Below are 18,871 nucleotides of genomic sequence, written 5' to 3'. Positions count from 1 at the left end.
TTCTGCACCCAGAGCGATCAACCCGCAGCCGCGTTTACCAAGCAATCCAAGCTGCGAGACTTGTAGCAGCTTAGGCCAGACTGGGCCAGCAACCTGCAGCCCCTGCCCTGCTGGCCTCACGCGAGTTCGAAGAAAGCGGGGACATCTTGTGCTCCCTTTACTTTTTCGCCCGTCCCCCTTCTGGGGGAACCAAAAACAAGCTTGGGTGAAATCCCTGGGAAGAGACCTTGAAGGTGGCTCTTGAAGGCCAGAACCTCTTATTTTACCCCCCATCCCTATAGTCTCCCTATCTCTAACCCCACTCCTCACCCCTCCCCTCCTTCCAAACCCCAACCATCAATAATTTAGGCCCCGAGAGAACTCGCGTTACCAGTATGAAAAGGCGGCAGCTGCCGGCAGATTAAAGATGAATAATTCAGCCTCCCCGGGCTCCGGGCCCGATCCCTCAGCCCCAATCTAAGGGGTGGAGATGGGAAGGGGGCACAGCAGAAGTCCAGGGCCCGTGGTCGACCGAAGGCCGAAGGTCTGCCGGGCTGGCGCTGAGTCAGGCCTGGAATGCGCCACTGCCGCCGGTGCCGACCTGGGCTGCGGCTGTTCGCCCGCGAGTCCGCCAGCCCGCCGGCTGCGCGGCGTCTTTCTCCCTTCCTCCGACCACCTTCTGCTGTCCTTGCTCCCTTTTAGGTTTCAAAGTGGGTCTCAGTGAGCGACCGGGACTCCCGCGGGTCCCAGGCGCAATCCGCAAGAGAAGAGAGCCAGAGCAGTGGCAGCCGGCCGCGAGTCAGGCGGACTGGTCGAAGACGGCGTGTGGACCTGGTTCCACTCCCTCCGAAAAGAAGTGAGGCTTTCGGGCCCGGCTCGCGGAGAAAAGCAGCTGCCTGAAACCCCCGGCTTGGGTTTCCTGTACTTCGAAATTATTTAGGGAAATATATTTTATCCCAGGAGTAGTTTTAAAAGATCCCCCTGTAAAGATAAATATATGCCTAGAGAAACACACAGCTCTTCCTTCTCGGCTTTCTTGTCTTAAACACAAATGCAAGCCAGGTCCAAAAAGTTTCCTTTTGAAAAGTTGCAAATTATCTTTAATTATTAATCTACAGATGGGGAGGGGTTTGTGTTTAGAATTTTATTTATCTTTTTATTTTAAATGCCTGCTTAAATATCTCACAGTTTTCCAAGCTAAAAACATATGAATTAGAGTAATTCAAATTTCATTAAAACAATTCCCTCTTTTTCCTGTTTCTTTTCTCCCTTTCTCTTTTCCCTGTAACATCCTTTCAATTTTCTTTATTTGATTTCCTTTCCCTTGTTTTGACTTCTCTTTCATTTCTCCCCAGTTTTGGGGATTTGCCTTCCTTTTGTTCTTTCCTCCTCATTTTTCCTTCTTTCCTAACCCCCTGCCCAGGACACCGACTGCAAGATCCTCAACAGGGAGTAGGAGGCAGGCAAGGAGCCTTCAGAACTGAGAGCAGAGCTGCACTCTGCCTGGGGGCCAGCTTGGAAGGCTGCCCTGCTTGCTCTCTTCTTGACTTAGATTTCTCCTCTGAACCCCTCTTTGTTTTTAAAACATCTCCCAGGGCAGAGGCAGGGAAAGATGACCACCATGTCCTGCCAACCTTGGATTCCCAACTCAAAGGGAAAGGAATGGGAAGGAGATGGAAGGGAAGTGGGAAAGAGAGAGGAAGGAAATATTTCAAACCAGCTCAGGAGAAGCTTTGAGTAGGCTGGAAGGGCCAAAAGATGCTGAGAGCTGAGGGTCAGAAGGGGGCACCCCACCCCCACTCTCTTCTGACCAACTATCCTAACGCTGAGGTTGCCCAAGCTAGGAGTCTCCTCCCTGACACCCACAACTCCAAGTCTGAGAAAGATAGTGATGAGGGAGGGAGGAGAGGAAGACAAACAGTGAAAGAGGCTGAGAGAATGTGAGAGAGAAAAGAGAGAGAAACCACAACACCCTGAAAACTGCCTGCCAATTAGTCCTCCAGCCTAGGGAAGAGGCTGACTAGGGAGTGAGTAACTGGAACCCCGGCCCAGAGCTGTGGATCCCACGACCTAAGAAGGAGCAGGTGGAAGGAGCAAAGGCAGGTGATGAATACCAGGGAAGGTAGGAAGATGGGCTGAGGAATAAGCGTGGCAGAAGGTAGAAGGGAGAGAGGCTAAAGGCATTAGAAACACCAGGCGAGGGAAAAGAGATAGAACGAAAAGAGGGACCGGGAAAAGCCAGCGTGGCCTCCGAGATGGGACCTGAGTGCAAGGGGCCGGGCCGCGCTGGGATTAGACAGGGTTGGAACCCGAGCAGGAGCCGGGCGCCGGTACTCACGGTGCATCGCGGAGAAGGGATCTGCTTTGCAGTGCATATCCATGGGGAGGCAGAGGAGCGGGAGCAGCGCGGCCGCCGCCGCCGTGTCGCCTCGCAAACTCAACTTCAGGACTTGAGGAGAAAAGGGAGGGACGGTGAGGGAGGGAGAGTGAGCGGGCGCCCGGCAGCTGTGGGGCGCGCGGGGGTGGGGGCCGCTGCGCTGAGCTCCCCGCCGGGACTCCTCTGGGCCAGCGGGGGCTTGCAACCGCAGTGGCCGCAACTTCCCACCGTCGGGGCGCGGGACTGGGCGATCAGCAGAGCGGCCCGGGGGAAATGGGCCGGGCCAGGGGGCACCGGGGGCGCATTGCTCGCGCGGCAGCTGCGGTCAGGTCTGAGGCCGGGCCGGGGAGGCAGTTAGCTCAGCTCCCCTGGAACCCGGTCATCCGCGAGGCGTTGGTCGCAGAGGGCGCGGGGCGGGGGCGGCCCGAGGGCGCCGGGATGGGAGCCGGACTGCTTCAAGTGCCGGCGAGTTGGCGAAGTTGGCAGAGAAGTAGCAATCCCCGGGATGTCCGAGCAGGCGCCCGCGGGAGGGGAACGCGCGAGCGGGCCCCCGCCCCCGGAAAAGGCAGGCGCACGCCGCCGCGGCCGAAGGGCCGGGAGGGAGGGAGGGAGCTAAGCGGCGCCGGCAGCGCTGGGCTGGCCCCAGGTGGGTTGCGGCTTCGAGAAGACTCGGCCGGAGACTGGAGCCTCGGCTCCCGGTGTGTGTCTCTCTAAAAGCTGCAAAGCCCCCTCCAGACCCCCTCCCCCTCCCCGCGCCGGGAGATGGATGACTTGTCAGACAAAGGCAATAGATTCCACCACTCTGTGATTCGCCAGCGCCAGAGCCCCGAGCTTCGGCGAGGAGGGCCCCGCGCCTGTCACTCCGGTGCCGGCGAGGGGAGGGTAGGGAGGGGGAACAGGGGGGAGGGAGGGAACCGCGGGCGAAGGAAGAGGGAGGGAGAGGAGCGGGCCAGGGGGAGGAGGAACGGGAGCCCAGGATTAAAACTACACTGAGAAACGAAACTCGCCGATAAGGTAAACGTTAGATAAGGATAAAGAGCGGCCAGTCTAATGAATATTCAGGCAACGACAGAGGACGGCGGAGCGCGCCGCGCTCAGAAGCCGGGCTTTCAGTCCCAACTCGCCCAGCCTTGCCATCCACCACCGGCCAGTGCCCGCAGGAGCCACGCGGCCCGGGGCGGGTCCTTGTCCCTAGTCCTAACCCCACTATCCTCAGCTCTGAGTTCCCTTCCGTTGTGTCCTGACTCTTCCTTCCTCTTTCTCTGGTCCTTCCCTTTCCTTTTCCCTCCTGAGGTACCTTGCCATTCACGCACCATCACCATTCTCATTCTGGGGCAAAGTGCCCAGCAGTTTGTCCTCTCCCGTCCCACACGCAGTTGCGGACACTGCCTCCCGCCTCCCTTTGCCCACCCCGGTCTGGGCAGTACAGAACACTTGCTTTATAATCGAGCTGGACCCTCCGGGCAGGACCCACCTGCCGTGGGACCCAACGGATGACAGGAAAGCCGGGGGACCTGGTTCCTGGACCCTCGGTAGCCGGGAGGGGATTGGGTAGAAAGACTGCGGAGTGTCTGTTCGCTGGCGGCAGAGGATGCGGGAGACCAAGGCTCGCTCTCCCCGGCTGGGAAGAAGAGGCGACTGCTAACGCGGCTGAGCGCCGCCCGCTGCCAGCTCTGCGGATCCCGAGCGAGCGCAGGAGGCGCAGCACGCCGGCCCTGGCCCCACTTCTACCGGGGCCGCTGGCTCAGACTCCGCAGCCTTCACCAGCACTCGCTCGCTTGCTCGCTGGAGTCCGCTCTCACGCACCAGGCAGGAGAAGCCCTTTGTCTCCTAACTGGTTAAGTACAGAATATCCGGGAGATCTTTATGAAATATTTTCCCTCGTCTCATAAATCATCTTGGCACTTCAGCTGATGTTTTAACTCTCTCTCCCTCCTTCGCTCCCTCCCCCCGCTTCTCTGGGTCTGCGAAAAGGCGGCTCGACGAAGCCCGCGCTGCGCTGCACTCCTGCCGCTTGGACTCAAGGTTCCTCCGGCCGGTCTGCAGCCTCGGGCGCTTGGGGGAAGGGCCGCAGACTCATGCCCCGGTCCCTCTGGCTGAAGCCTAGGCGGCAGATAGTATCCGGATCCGCACCTGTCTGACTCAGCCTGACTCCAGTTGGACGTCTCCAACCCTGGTTTTCAGGACGCCCTTACTCCTCGGTTGGGTCTCAGGCCAAGTTCTGCCGCCTGAGGTTCTGAGAGTCCCACTCCCTAGAGGCCTGGGTCTGCTGGGATCCTGGTATTTGCCCTCCCTTCTGGATTGTCCTGAGACCGATCCGCTTAATCCATCTGCGGAGTAACTTCTAGGAGAAAAAAAAAAATCCTTTCCGTCTGCGCCACCCCCCTACCCCTGCCCCCACTTCCCTTGGGCTGCGAAGCAGGTTCCCTGGGGCAGGAGGTTGAAGGCGCAGGGTCCAGCCCCGAAGGTCAGCCTCTTCTTCTCAAGGCCTGCAGATGGCGCTCTCGGGTTTACTTTGGCCTCAGAACCCCACGAACACGCACTAACTCCGAGTGGATAGCGAAAAAGGAAAACAGTTCCAGCAGTCTAAACCGAACAGCTCCCAGACCAAGGAGCAAGGAACTCTCAGGTGGTATTAGCTGATACAGTCTTGGGCTTCCTTCGGGGAGATAATTAACCCAGAATGGGGGTGGGGAACATTGAAGAGGGGTCCTTATTGAGAGGGGCTCAGAACTAAAGGAGCTCTTGCCTCAGGTCTCCATATGTTGTTGGTCATCCCAGGAGTTAAGTCTTGAGAAGTGTGAACTATTGGAAGAGCAAGACTGTGGGTAGAATTCCCCTTTCCACACAGATTCTGATTTTTCTAGAACCCAACAGATACCTCTATGTTACACATACTATAAAGCGTGGGTGTGGACAACAGGCATTTTCATATATTGGGAGACAGGAATTTTCACATTTTGTGAAGAAGGGAACTGACTCAATGCACAAAGTGCACTGGAAGTTGTACTCATATATCTATCCTTCATATGCACCCTCTCAGGAAGGAAGACCCTTCCATGATAGTCCAAGTCCCAGATAGCCCCTAAAAGACTTGGTATCTCCCCTGCTTCTCACTCTTCCCAGCACTGTACTAGCCACTCACTCACCCTATTGCAGGGCCAGTCCCTGGCAGCTTCATCCTTAGTTCCAGCCCATTTCTGGGTCTAGAAAGTCAAAGAGCAATGGTCCCTGGTGATTTAGAAGCCCCTTTAGCCAAGGCTCTGCTTTCTCCTAGGCCTCCAGGATGAAGAGTTGGCCTGCAGATTTCTCTCCAGTCACTGGCCTCTCCCTCTGACTCCCCCTTTCCTGTTCTTCTTTTTCTTCTTCTATAGAGTCTAGTAGAGGGGAAAAAAGTAAGAAAAGAAAAAAGGAAGAAGAGGAAAGGGGAAAAGAAAGAAAACAACCCAACCCCAAACACAACCCGGGCTCCGACCTGTCAGGGTTGGTTGCTTTTCCCGTCTGCCTCTAAATGAACCTTTTCTCTCTGGTGTTTTCAAAGCGGCCCTTCCACCCCCCAACCTAGGGGCATTTACACTTCAAACAAGGCGCCCGCCTCCCTGCGGAAATTTAAAGGCAAATAAACTTTTGGGGAGTTGCTCTGATACCCATCTCGGGATTTGCTTCATTAGCCGCCTCTGTGCATCTGATCTGCCCAATAAATCTTCCTTGTGGATCTCGGCTCCTTCGCCTTCTCCGCTCCCTTCCCTTGCCAGGCTTGCCTGGCGCCTGGCGGCCCCCACTTTTGCCTCCTCCCTCTCAGCCAAGCTAGGGTCAGCCTGGTTCTGCGGCAGGGCCGCGCCTGCTCTGCTTGGGTGCAGGTGTCCTAGAGGCGGTAGAGGGGGATAAGCACCCCCACCTCGAGTGTACCTAAGCCAAGAGTGACTCACCCGCCCCAAGCTCTTAAATACGTTTCTGGATAGACTGTGCAAAATCGTGAAGTGTCGGTGCAGACCCCTCGGCTGTCCCTGCTCGCACCCGCTCCTTTCGTGGGCACTTCTCTTTTCGTTTATTGGTTTCCCATTCCCTGGCCCAGCGCTTTCTGCCCAGGCGAGAAAAGGCAGAGGCATTGGCTGCCTTCCTCTGACGGCAGGGCGCTGACCCAGGGCCCAAGAGACCGGCCTCAAGCAGTTCAAGAAGGCTTCTGGGCCGCAGGGGACTTGGCGGGGGCCGTGGGCTGCAGCGGGAGCCTCCCGGCCGCGCCCCTCCCCCGTGGCTTGGGCCTGCCCTCCTCCTCCCGCCTCCCGGGGAGCAGCACCGGGAGCTAGGGCCCGGCTCTGAGAGAGGGGATTAGAAATTCCGAAATTAAATGTATCTCCCCAGGATATGCTCCCCACAGCGCGGACCAAATTAAACGCATTAAAGTTCAGGGGGGGAGAAGCTGTTCAGAATCAAAGGGGAAAAAACTAGTCCGAAGGGAAGAGAAGCAGAGCCGGAGGAGGGAAGAGACCCGGGTAGGGCAGAGCAGATGCTCCGCAGCCAAGCTCCTTTCCTGGATTATTCCCAGTTTAGTAAGTCACCACCACAACTACCAAAAAGAAAAAAAGGAAAAAGTTCTTTGACAAACTCCGGGACTGGCACCTTCAGCCCACTTGCCCTTCGCGTCCCGCCGCAGCCTAGAGCGCGTACCCTCGGCGGCCAGATCCCAGGCAGTCGCCGCTCGCACCCCGGCCCCCTCTCCAGCTTGGCCTGACCGGCTCCCGCCCGGCCTTTTCCCTCCTCCTCCCCATTCTCTCCCCGCCCCTCCCCCTGCCTAGCCCTCTGGTCACGTTGGAGGATGGTTTTTTTTTTTTTTTTTTTTTTGGAAGAGCTTCTGGTACAATATGGAGCACCATGGGCTGCAATTTCACACTCCACAGCACATTCCCCCTAAAGCTACTTTCTTTTTTTTTTTTTTTTCATCTAAGACCCCCTAATTTCTGCTTCCTCGCTCTCTCCCTTGCTCCCTCCCTCCTGCTCTCACTCTTCTTTTCCCGCTTTTGTTCCCAATATTTGGGCACCCCGCGTGAAGCCCGGGGGGCCTGACTCCCGCCTGGCCCCGCCCGCCAGGACTGTTGGTCCTGTGGACGCCGTGCGCACGTGCTGGGCTTTTATCCTCCCTAGCCCCTCCCCCTTTAACCCCGCTTCCCCTCACAAGAGGTCCCTGCGATCGGCCCGGCCCTTCGCAGCCCCTTTGAGGGACAACGACAATGCAAACCACTTGGACACCAAAGCGGCCTCTTAGCGGCACGGGTCAGCCAGGTGGCTGCCGCCTGAGGGCCACTGGACTAGGAGGCTGAAAAAAATAGTGAAGCCAAGAGAAATCTGGCCAGCAGGTAGGGTAGGAGTGGAGGGCCCAGATCAAAGAACTAGATAGATGGGGGTGGGGTGTCTCAGCGAGACCCTAGTCCTCCTGGCTCAGTCCGGACACAGCCTGTCTCCCCTCCCCGAACACGCATGAACCTCTGTACAGCTAAAGGGATCACCTATTCCACAGCCTACAGGAAGGACCAGCCCACTACATGCATAGTCCCTTTTCTTCTTTATACCTCAGTTGTCTCACCTGTAAAATGGGGATACTTACACTTGTCTACTCTATGGAGCTCACCAAAAGGCATTTTGAAAAACAAACATGTGTGCAGTAGATTGAGGAACAGTTGCCCTGCTTTTTGAACCTTTGACCTTCCCAAAAAGGGAAGGGAAAGATCTGAGAGCCATGTTTTCCATCCAACTCCTATCCTGTAAAGCTTTCTGGGGATTCCTTGACGCAGCCCTTTTCTGTGTTCGTCCCTTTCAGGATCTCCCCTCCTTTCTTTTTAACTATACCACACCCCATCCAGGTTTATCAGTGTGCTCTATTCTTCTTGCCACTCCTTCATGTCCACTTCCTACCCTCCTCCACCAGCAGCTGCTGGAGGATCAGTTAAATTCCACACACACACTCACACCCAACAGCCAGGTTAATTGTGGCCTGAGGCCCTGTCCCCTTCGGGCCAGTCCTCCAAAATCTTTGGGAGGAGCTGGGCCCTTGACGGAAACTCAGGAAAGGAAATGCCGTCGGGTCTGGTTGCAGACAAAGGGAGTTGGTCCTCCCAGCACTTGAAGTCAACTTGCTAAAGCCAGAGCGGAGATGAGACGGTGGGGAGAGGCCTGTCTGACCCGGGAGACATAAGGGCTGGAGAGAGAGGAGGGAAAGAAAGAGGATGTGAAAGGGACAGGGACGCTGAGGGAACTGAGAAGGCACCTGTCTCCAGAAGGCCTGGGGAGGCTGGTTTGGGCAAAGCCAAAGTCTCCACCGAACCAGCTCCCCACCGCCTCCTCCCCAAACTAGGGTGAGAAAGTCCGAGAGAGGCTGAATGTTGGTGGAGAAGTAATGATTAACCCCCTTCTCAGCCGGGCCGAACCAGCTGCCTGACTCGGCTGTGGTCGAGGGATACAGTGAGGGTGGACCCGGGCGACCTAGCGCTACCCGCTACGGCCACTGCAACGGTGGGGACTGCGGAGGGAGGGGACAGGCAGCATCAAGAGGCAGCCAAAAGGGAACGGAGTGCAAGGCAAAGGGAGCGCAACTCAGGATGCCAGGAAACCAGGGAAAGCGAAATAGCCACAGAGGATACGCAGGGAAAGTAAGAGGCCAAATGCGGGCCAAGGCGCGCGGCTGGGCAGCGCAAGGAATAGTTGGAGAGGGGCGGGAGCACCCGGGCTGAGTTTCCCCGGAGTTGCCAGCAGACACCAAATCTACCGTCTCGGATCCATCCGCAGCGCGCGCTCCCTCCCTTCCTCCTCTCCCAGCTGCTGTGTGGATGTGAGGAGCAGGCGGTGCGCGCGCCAGAGCCCTGAGCTGGTAGGGCAGGGGGAGACCCGCCTGCGAGACAGGGAGGCCGGCCGAAGAGCAGGGCCGCCCAGGCGGGAACAGGCTGCGAGGTGGCTGGAGACAAAGGACCAGAGCGAAGGGGAGAGGGGACCCCGAGTCAAGAGGGACTGGCTGAAACAGGGAGAGGCCCAAGGAAAGGGGGTCTCTCTGGGGACCCGCCAAGGTTTGTATATTCCTGACTTCTCTCACGTCCAGCCTGGAGCCAGGACGCCCTGGGGGTTCCTGGCCGGTCGTTTTGTGGCCTGGGATTGGGCAGGGGGTGTCGCTGCAGCTGTGGGGGCCGTATAAGTGTGTACGTGTTTGCGCGCGAGTGTGTGTGTGCGCACGCGACGCTTTGGGCAGGCGAGGGAAGAGGTAGGGAGGGGAGGGCCCTCGCTGTAGGGTTAGACCCTTGCCCCAGGCAACTGCAAATCTCTACCCGACACCCTCCGGCGGCTCAGAGATTCCCCACACTTGAAACAAAAGGCCTGAACCGAATCATTCAGGAGACAGGGCAAGATCTCTTTCTGGAAAAAGGTGCTTTGGTTTGAGATTTTAAGGGTCACCTGCATCCAGAATTATCGCTTAACTTTCTGTAACTGTACCTATAAAAGAAAAGGCGCAAAGTAAATCTGGAATAGTAGGTCCATGCCCAGTAGTTTGTCCTGCCATGTTTAGACCTGCGGTAGGGTCTAGACCCGCGGTTAACGAATACATTGAAGAAACTGGCTAATGGAGTACCCTTTCAATTTCTGAATCAATTAAGGAGAATTTCTTAAGAGTCTCCTTGGAGGCAGTGCATCTCTTGGTGAGGGATGGTGTGAGTGTGTGTTTAAGTGTTGAGGGTGCATAAAAAGTGTGTGTGGTGGGGGTGGCCAAGGGTGTTCAGGCAAACAGCTGTGTTCCAGGCGGGGCTGAGCTAGGAGCCCAGGCCCATATCCAGCACCTCCCCCTCCTCCTTCTGTCTTCAGCCGAGGCTGCTCGGAGGCCAAGGCCTCCTCAGCCTCTTCCAGCGGGGCCGCCAATCAATCCTGCAGGTCAACACAGCAATTAATAACGGGGTGAGGAGGCCTGGCAAAAGAGGGCGGGGAGGCGTCTGCCTGTGTCTCCCCCAGGCTCTGAGGACCCGGCAGCAGGACCAGGGAGAGGGAGGGGTCTCCGAGGGTAAAAAGAAGACTGAGAAGTCAGCGTGAATCAGAGAGTGGGCCCAGAACCCCAGGAGGGAGAGAGGCAGGGGAACAGCGACAGGGAACCAGAGAGCCAGAGAGTCGCTGAGACAGACCAGCGGAGGAAAAGGGAGGACATAAATAAACGTCTTATTTTTATGGTTCTGGGGGTATAGGCTACGCTCTCCGAAGACCACAATTGACCTAGTTACTGATTCTCTCCCCTTTCCCCTTTCCTTCACCCTTTCCTGATGGTTTTCGCTGCTTAGAACCAGTCTCAGCGAGACAAAATAAAACCCGCATCCTCCGCAAACCCGGCTGCGGCGGTTGCGCCAGGGTGTCCAGCAGTCAGGTTGGCTAGTGCGCGTCTGTCATTGTCATTTTGAACTCATGGGGTGGGGCCACAAAGGGCGCAGGGCCAGTCCAGGGGACAGGGCCCCCAGGAGTTGTACCCCGGCCAGACGTGGCTTTGGAAAAGAAGAGGGCAGGGGAGCGAGGGCAGTGAAGAGAGAAAGGAAAGAGAGAAGGCAGCGAAGAGGGCGGAAGACTCCGTGGCTCGCCTTGTGGGGTTGGGCGGTGGGGGCGGGGGGGCTTGACAGGATGGGAGATTTCCTCCTTTCCAACACTGCCCTGCCTTCTGCCCAGTTCCGCGGCTCCTCCCCGCCCTTGACCGAGCCGTGCCTGCCAGAAGTGGGAGCCCGGCTTAGGGAAAGGAGGAAAGGGAACCGGAGTACGGTATGCAGGCTTGTCCTCCCAGCAAGGAACCGATAGGCGCAGGTTCCCTGGATATGCGGAAGCGCCCTGGTCTCTTCTGAAGTATCCCAGGTAATTGGGGATGAGGACTCTGACACGTGCACAAGGATGGCCCCCATGCTCTGCCTCCTTCTTCCTGAGAGTTGGGGAGGGGGACTGAACACAACTGCTGGAAGATTTGCTGGGACTGGGAACCCATTCCATGCACCTCAGTCCTGCCTAGAGGGAAAATAGAAACATGATAGTACCAGGAGCCTGAGCAAACTGGACAGAGAAGGGGAAAGAGGCATCAGGAGACAAAATACATTCAGAGAGACAGAAAAAGAGAGAAGCCTCATATAGGAAAGGAAGGAAGCGGAGAGAGGTTCCCAGGAAGACCCAGCCATTAGGTCTGTCCTTGGGCTGCATATTTCTACGGTCGAGGGGGTGCACAGATGGGCTCTCAATTGAATTCCATCTTCAACACCATCAGAGATTGATTTTGTACTCGCTTTTAATTTTGCCATAATTAATTAGATCATTACAACTGTTTGCTATTGATCTCCCTACTTAAACCTCTGGTGCAGAGGGTCTGCCCACAGTCCTAAAAACCCTGGAGGCCACAGTTTACACCTCTGAGGGTCCAGGTTCCTTGGTCAGAGCAAGAACTGGGAGGGGAATGGGGACAGTCCAGCAATTGAGTCAAGAAGGCAGAGCAAAGGTAGTACAGGGGTGGGGGTAGCAGGACATGAGTTATCAGCTGAAAGAACTGGAACTTGAGCTGGGTGAGTGGGGAGGGGAGAAATGAGATTTGGGAAAGGTGAGAAGTGAGTCAAAAAAGGCCCAGAGTTAGGCTTTGACCTCTTTGGAAGTATTTGGTCAACTCTGGAAACCTGACCCAACCCTCTTCCTTCCCACCAATCCCCAACTAAACTTGGGTACTTGACTTCCCTCCCCCCCCCCCCAACACTACACCAGGACACCTAATGCACAATCAGAACTAAGTTGGCAGGCCTGGGGGTGGAGGGAAAAAAATCAGCCTTCACTCAGCAGGTTGAGTAGACAGTTTCAGATTCTTCTTAGTGTCTGGGTCCCCTGGGGCCTGCCACATTTTCCCTAGGCCTCCCTTGAACCTCTCCTCATTTTTTGGGCAGAAACCACCCTACCACCCGACAGAAACATTTATACTAGTGCTCATAATCAAATACACAAGACTCTTACATGTGCACACAGGTATATGCATTCAGTGTTTCCCACCCACTAGCATAGGTACAGAGTCCCACACTCGCGTCTCCCTTCCCTCTAGAAACCAAGGCCTTCTCAACACTCCCAACTTGGAGGAAGTTGTGCAAAATATTTATGCTCCGAGAAAAGTTGAAAGATCAAGTCCTAAACACCCAACAGGAAGGAAAAACCAAGCGCTCCAAAGACGGCATGAGAAGTTGTAAAACTAACGCTTTCTGGATGGAAAGTTTTCATTAGAAGATTTAGAGGACACGGGAGGGAAGGCCCTGGAGGCCCCAGTGATGAGAAGAGTCTGCAGAGATTCTGTCCCCAGCCCTTACAGTACAGCTGGGTACCAAGCACGGGAGAGAAAGAGAAGTGGAATCCGTCCTTGGTTTGGCCGCCCCCAACCCTCCGTTGCTCCCCGCGCCCTTGCCTGAGACGCTGACCAGTCTCTCCTCGATCTTACCTGCCCGACCCGCGTGCTGTTCCATACTCTGCTCCCCTCCGCCTGGGCCTGGCTTCCCGGCTTCTCCGCGACGGGACAGTGCGTCTCGCCTTGGCCGCCGCCGCCCGGAGATCTGGGAGCAGCCACCCAAGACCGAGCGGCTCAGATAACCCAGGCTGCCCGCCGCCTCGGCGGTGCGCTTCGCTCGCGCCCGCGCTCACACAACCCGCGGCGCCGAGGCACAGCCGCCAGCAGAGGAGCCCGGGGCTCTCCGCCTCGCGCACACGCGCGCACACGCGCCGAGGCCCCCAGCCAGCTGCAGGCACCCTCGCTGCCTAAGGCGCCTAAAGACCGAATCCCGGGTCTAGAAGCCTGCACACCCTCTCACCCCACCCCCTCTTCTTCACTGTCACTCGCTCCCCTTCAGTCTACAGCCTCTAGCGCAGGGGCGTCCTCGCCTCCCAACTTTGTGCGGTAACCCTTTTCCCCACGACTCTCGGCACTCTCCCCATCCCACTCTCTCGACCATCAGGCTCCACTGCCTGTCACACTCCTTCAGGTCTCAGGCTCAGACTCCAAGACATTCACAGTAGTCCTCCAACTTTCGCAGGCCATGCAGTTAGTTGTTCCCAGAGGTCCCTGTCAACAATACATTCACTATGAGCTGCTCATGACATCCTCACAAGCTTTCCCGCTCTGGATCACTTTTTTTTTCTCCTTTTAAAAAAAATCAAAATGAAAAGAAAAAGAAATGGCTTCCTTGCCTCTGAGGAAATGAGGAGGACCAGGGAAACGGGAGAAGAGTCCCATTCCTCTCACACTTACTTAGCCAGCCACTTGAACATTGCCGTTCTACAATATTCTGGGGTCCCTTACCCCAAATCTCTGGGACCCTTGACTCACACCCACTCTGAGCACACCAATGCCTTCATCCCTGATCAAAGGTTCAACCCTCTTCCCTACACCAAGTCTTCTTAATCTGAAATTTATAACTTACACCTTGGTCACAAATTCTCCCTCAAACCTCCCATGCTCCACTTTTTTCATATGTACCAGCTTATACTCCTACTGTCACACACACACATACCCCTCATGAACACTAGTGTCTCCACACCTACCCTCTCCATGGTCCCTTTTCTCATTTGTTCCACTTTATTCTGCCACCCACTCTACAACCTTGGCCATACACACTAACACTGAGAGGCCGTCAAGGAAAATGTGGGGTAAGAGGTAGAGGCCTGTGGCTGGCGCTCTCTCTCTCTCTCTCTCTCTCTCTCTCTCTCTCTCTCTCCACACACACACACACACACACACACACACACACACACACAGGCAGAGGCCCAGAGAATAGGTTCTAAGCAAGGGTTCACAGGGCTCACAGGCCCACATCCCTCAGGAACTGGAAGTTGTTTCCTGGAACTTCAGCTGAGCTTCTTCTAGAAAGATTTTGCAGCTAGGGACAGGAAGCTGGAGGGACACCAGGGTTCAGAGGCAAAACTTGTATTGTGGCTCCTTGACTTAAGTTTTAAAAATCTTCCTACAGGAACATGACTTTCTACCATTTCAGACAAATCCAATCATTGCCAAATTATCATCTGATCAATTTTTTAAAATAGTACTGGGGATTGAACCCAGGGCCTCAAGAATGCTAGGCAAGTGCTCTACCACCCAGCTACAACCCCAGCCCCATCTTATCAGTATTTTAAAATTTTAAATGTCAGAACTTATTGGTGTTTATTTTCTTCTTTATCAGTGATTTTCCAATCCAAGTGCATAAAAACTTAAAAACAAACTCTTTTCTTTTTGTTATATACTGAACAACATTTCCAAGGACAAGGATAGGAGAGCAGTATTCATAAATGAAACTCTAGCCACACATGTACACACACGTACACACAACTATCATGTGGTCATTCCATTATATACACATGAGAGGATCACCCATAATTAGCCTCTCATTGTCACCTACTCAGAACCACACCCAGTCGCACATAAGGGTTGTGACCTGCACACATCTCTGCACAGCTCTTTTGCCTTTGTTTCTTCTTCTCTAAAATAGTGATAATAATCCTTTCCCTTTTCAAAGGTTTCTTGAGAGAGAATGTGTGGGCAGGTGATTCATAAAATGTAAAAGTACGACCATACTTAACATCAGGTGCTGTTGATAGAGACAGAAACTGAGATCCAATGTCCTTGACTTGACACATATATGGAGATACCTACTTGGGAGCCAGGTGTTTTGAACTGGGGATACACACACTCAGCTTAGTGCCTCCTGCCTGCTCCTGAGTTAGCTAGCTGGTCACAGTTACCTGAACACAGGGCCCGGGGTTGGGGCAGTGCCAGGGCCAGGGCCTGGGCCCAGGGGAAGGCAGCTGAGGCCATTGTGCTAAGCAGCCTGTCTCATACCAGAGGGGCTATGAGGAGGAAGGAAACTTCTTAGCTCTTGGATCTGATATTCTTTCTCCAAAGCCAACAAAGTGATGCTAAAAGGTTCAGCCCTATATCTTGGCCCCCTCCAGCCTCCTCCCTCAGGCTCTGCTTCTCTTTGTCTCCTGGCCCTCACCCCTGTCCCACACTGTCTCTGGAGCCCCTTTGCTCATTGCCCGCCCCATTGATTGAAAGTCTCTCTCAGGTTCTCCAAGGAATCCCAGGAAAAATGATCCGCCAGCCTATTGATTCTTCATTAGAATTACATTTTCACGTGTGCTAAATTGGTTTTAAAAGCTTTTTCTGTTGTTATTGTCTTGTCAGACCCTGCGGTCCAGGGCAAACCAAGTTTAAACGTTGTGGCTTCTTAGGGGAAAAAAAATCACCAGGGCTGGGTCTGTGATTACCGGCTTTTCTGCCTTATTGTTGTCATGATGACAATTGTGATTTGGTTTAAGTATCTTTAAGAAAAGGGCCCTGTAGGAGACTACTCAGGTCAGGCTGGAGCTGGCTGGTGAGGAATCTGACGCCCCTGGAGGAAAGACACCAGAGCAGTTTTTCTTTTACTGAAATTAAACTTAGCACTTGAACTTGTATCAGTTGCTTCTGGGACAAGAGGAAAGACAAAAGTTTAAGAAATCGTTTTTATTTCCTTACTCACCTTTCAGAAAGAATGGAGAATAGAAAATACAGCCCTGCTTATCCTAGCTCTCTTCCTGCTCTCCTAAGTAGGTGGTGTGTGCATGTGTTTTCTACCAGGTGCCCAGGGAGTGGCCACATCTGCTTTGTAGCAGGGCAGAAGCCCAGTCACTAGGACACTGGTAAACATACTCTGCACTGGCCAGGGAGGAGGGAATTCAAATAAGGAGGAAGGAGAGGGAAGAGAGAGGCAGAGACAGGTAGAGTAAGGGAAAGAGAGACCCAGAAATGCAGGGGTTCTAAACCCAATGAGAGAGAGAGAGAGAAGAGGGAGAGAGAATCAGGGACAATCTGATAGTGTCAGAGAAGCAAAGGACAAAACAGGACAGGAAAAAAAGGAAGGGAAGGAGAGAGAAAGGGAAAAGGAAGGAAGATAACATAAAGTAGAAAAAAGGGGGAAAGGAGGGACTAAGAAAAGGAAATGCATAGAGGAAGGGAAAGAGAAAGAAAAAGAATAAGAAAGGGAAAGAGAAGGCAGAGGAGCAAGCCCTAGGGAGCTCCTAGTCTCTGCAGCCTACCCTGGCCCCAGCCCCCTCCTCCCTCTGGCTTGGCAGCAGGCTGGCCCTGCTGGAGAGTGGGCATTGGTGGCGGTGGAGCTGAAGCAAGAGAGCCGAATGTCTCCGTGATGTGTTTATCCCCTAATCAGTTCATTAGTTATAAACAACATGACATTAGAAGTTAGGAGGCAGTTGATATTAATTTTTATTTAACTAGTTGATGTTTAATCCGTCACGCCAGGCTGGGTAGCAGCGAGAAAGATCTTCCTGACACAAAACCAGTTAGAACTTCATAAGGCGCAATCAGTGTCCGCGCATTGAAACAAACAAGAGAGACAGAGACAGAGAGACTGAGACAGCCCTGCCAGAGACAGAGACAGAGACAGAGTGGCCGGGTGGGGAGAGACCTAACCCAGGGAGAAGGTTGGTGGAAAATCAGCTAGAAAGACAGAGCTTCGAGATGACGGCTTGGCAAGGCACTGGCAGCCCTGAATTCCCACTCCAAACCCAGCAGGGCCCTGAGTAACAGTTGGGGACCATCAGCTGACCCCCTGGGAAGGTCCAGCAGGGGCAGCCAGAGGGCAGAGGCCAGGGCCCTGCCAATTGCCGCTCCTCTGGCTACCAGCGCCTTTGAGCGAAGAAGGTGTTCAGTGTTCCCGAGGCCTGGCGGGTGGCCAGGGGCTAATGTACCAGCAAGTGGAGGCTCTGACCCTCTCCTAGGTCTTGAGGCTGAGAACCTTCCCCCTCCCTGCTTCAGAAAGAGCAGTCCTGGCGAGAGAGGAAACGGAAAGGAGTTTGTATCCAGCCACACAAGTTGGACAAAGTTTGCAGCAACGGTCAAATACACTCAGAGAGGGGTGTCTGTGCACGTAGAGGCTCCGGGGTGCTGGCAGCGGGCAAGAGGGAGGAAATGGATAGTTTGGGGGTTCTACAGGCCAGAGAGGGCTTTTTCTTGAGTATGTTTATGCCTTCGCGAGCGTCCCTTCGTGCAGGGCTTGGCGCAGGGAGCAGGGTGTTGGTTGTGAGCTCCTGGTGTGGCCGTACTGGCCGCAAGCCTGAAGTCTCCGGCTCGCATGGGCTAATCACTCCCTCCCCATTCAACTCCGCCCCTGACCAGGAGCGTTCGGCTTTTTCCACCTTCCTCCGGGCACCAGCCGGGCAATGGCTTGGTCACGGCTTCATGGGCAAGCAGGGGTGGGGGGCCGGCTGTAGTTTTCCGCTGTCGCACAGGACAGTTTGGCCAGGCAGAGGCATCCTCGCTTGCGCGCAAACTCAAGCCGAACATCTCACCGTTTGCATGTTAATCTGCCTCCACCGCGAAAAGGAAATCGCTGAAATTCCGAAGAAAATTGCCTTTTGCCATCGGTTAATAGTTAACTCGGACAGGAAAGTTCCCAGGGATGGGCGAAAGCCAGTGTGAAAGGCACAGGGGAGGCGCCCAAGGAGGCGCCCCGGGAGGGCCGCGGCTGGCCCTGGCCTCTCTCCTAGCCTGCTGCGCTCCCCTCCTCTGTCGGCGGGTCCCACACCCCGTAATTAGCATCGTTTAGTTCACAAAACCTTTCCTGGGAGAAATCTGTTCCCTCGTTCCTGGGCTCGATTCAGCACCTGATTCCACCGGGTGAGGAGAATAAATCACCACCGCGGCGGGGGAGCCGGACTCAAGCCTGCCAGACGGCGGTCACTAGAGAAGAAAAAAGTGAGAAAGAGGCGGAGGAGCCAGGAGACGGTGCAAGCCTAGGCCAGGGAGAGCGAGGGGGGCCGGGAAGCGTGATCCAAAGAAAGAGAGGGACCCAGAGGCAGAGAAGAAGCCAAAATAGGAGAGATACTGGAAGAGAGAAGTGAGGCAGAAAAGGAGTGAAAAAGAAAAGCGAAAAGAAAAACGAGGAAAGAGGAGTTAGAGAAGAGTGAGGAGGGAGATTAAGAAGAAGAAGGCAAGAGAATAAAGAAAATTAAAGAAAACCAAAAGAGCAAATGCTTTTGTTTATCTACAAAAACTCCCCCGCAAGGCTTGCAGTGAAAGCGCGCCCCGCGGCGGCCAGGGTTCGCACTGTGGCCTCAGGTCTGGAGGCCGGGCGGGGAGCTCGGCCAGCGCACTCTGGCTCTAGGCGGAGTCCGACGCAGAACTGGTCTCCGAGTTGAAGTTCCAGGGCGCGGGGTGCAAAGGAGCATCTGTCGCGGAAGCGGTGGTGTCGGTGTGGGGGATGTCATCCCGGGTGGGGGAGGGGACGGGTAAATAAAAGACGCTCGGCTCTTGGGCACGCATTGGGCGCCTGGGACTTTCAGCCCAACGGTGAAGCGGGCGGGGACGGGGTGGGCGGGCCGAGGCAGTGCAGGGTAGACCCCCAACGTCCCGGCAGCTCCGGCCCCCCAACCCTTCAGCAGGCCCTCGGAGAACTTCTACCCTGAGAATCTCCGGCGCCTGGGGCGGCGTCTCGGGCCTCAACTGTG

The 18,871-nt window shown here is 55.1% G+C and overlaps 1 protein-coding gene and 1 long non-coding RNA gene across 23 annotated transcripts in view; one reads left to right on the top strand and one right to left on the bottom strand.

Moving 5' to 3' along the window:
- Window positions 1-12,946, bottom strand: part of Pax2 (paired box 2) — an 89,503-nt gene extending 76,557 nt beyond the window's left edge. For 5 of the 22 annotated variants that reach the window (XM_047552232.1, XM_047552229.1, XM_047552249.1 and 2 more), the window contains exons 1-2: window positions 12,819-12,945; window positions 2,318-2,428 (exon numbers count right to left, since the gene is read on the bottom strand). In XM_047552232.1, coding sequence (XP_047408188.1) covers window positions 2,318-2,428; window positions 12,819-12,843 — 136 coding nt within the window. In that variant the 5' untranslated portion in view covers window positions 12,844-12,945. The other 17 variants (XM_047552250.1, XM_047552234.1, XM_047552251.1 and 14 more) reach the window with 13 other exon arrangements.
- LOC124984531 (uncharacterized) lies at window positions 8,586-15,625 on the top strand. Its single transcript, XR_007108702.1, has 3 exons — window positions 8,586-9,411; window positions 11,039-11,218; window positions 12,432-15,625. It is a non-coding gene; the product is annotated as an uncharacterized LOC124984531 (long non-coding RNA).
- Window positions 15,626-18,871: the final 3,246 nt, after the last annotated feature.

The sequence above is a fragment of the Sciurus carolinensis genome, chromosome 5 (assembly GCF_902686445.1).
Source record: "Sciurus carolinensis chromosome 5, mSciCar1.2, whole genome shotgun sequence".
Taxonomy (NCBI): Eukaryota; Metazoa; Chordata; class Mammalia; order Rodentia; family Sciuridae; genus Sciurus; species Sciurus carolinensis.
The sequence above is the reverse complement of the archived record's forward strand: the minus strand, read 5'-3'. Positions and strand labels throughout refer to the sequence as shown.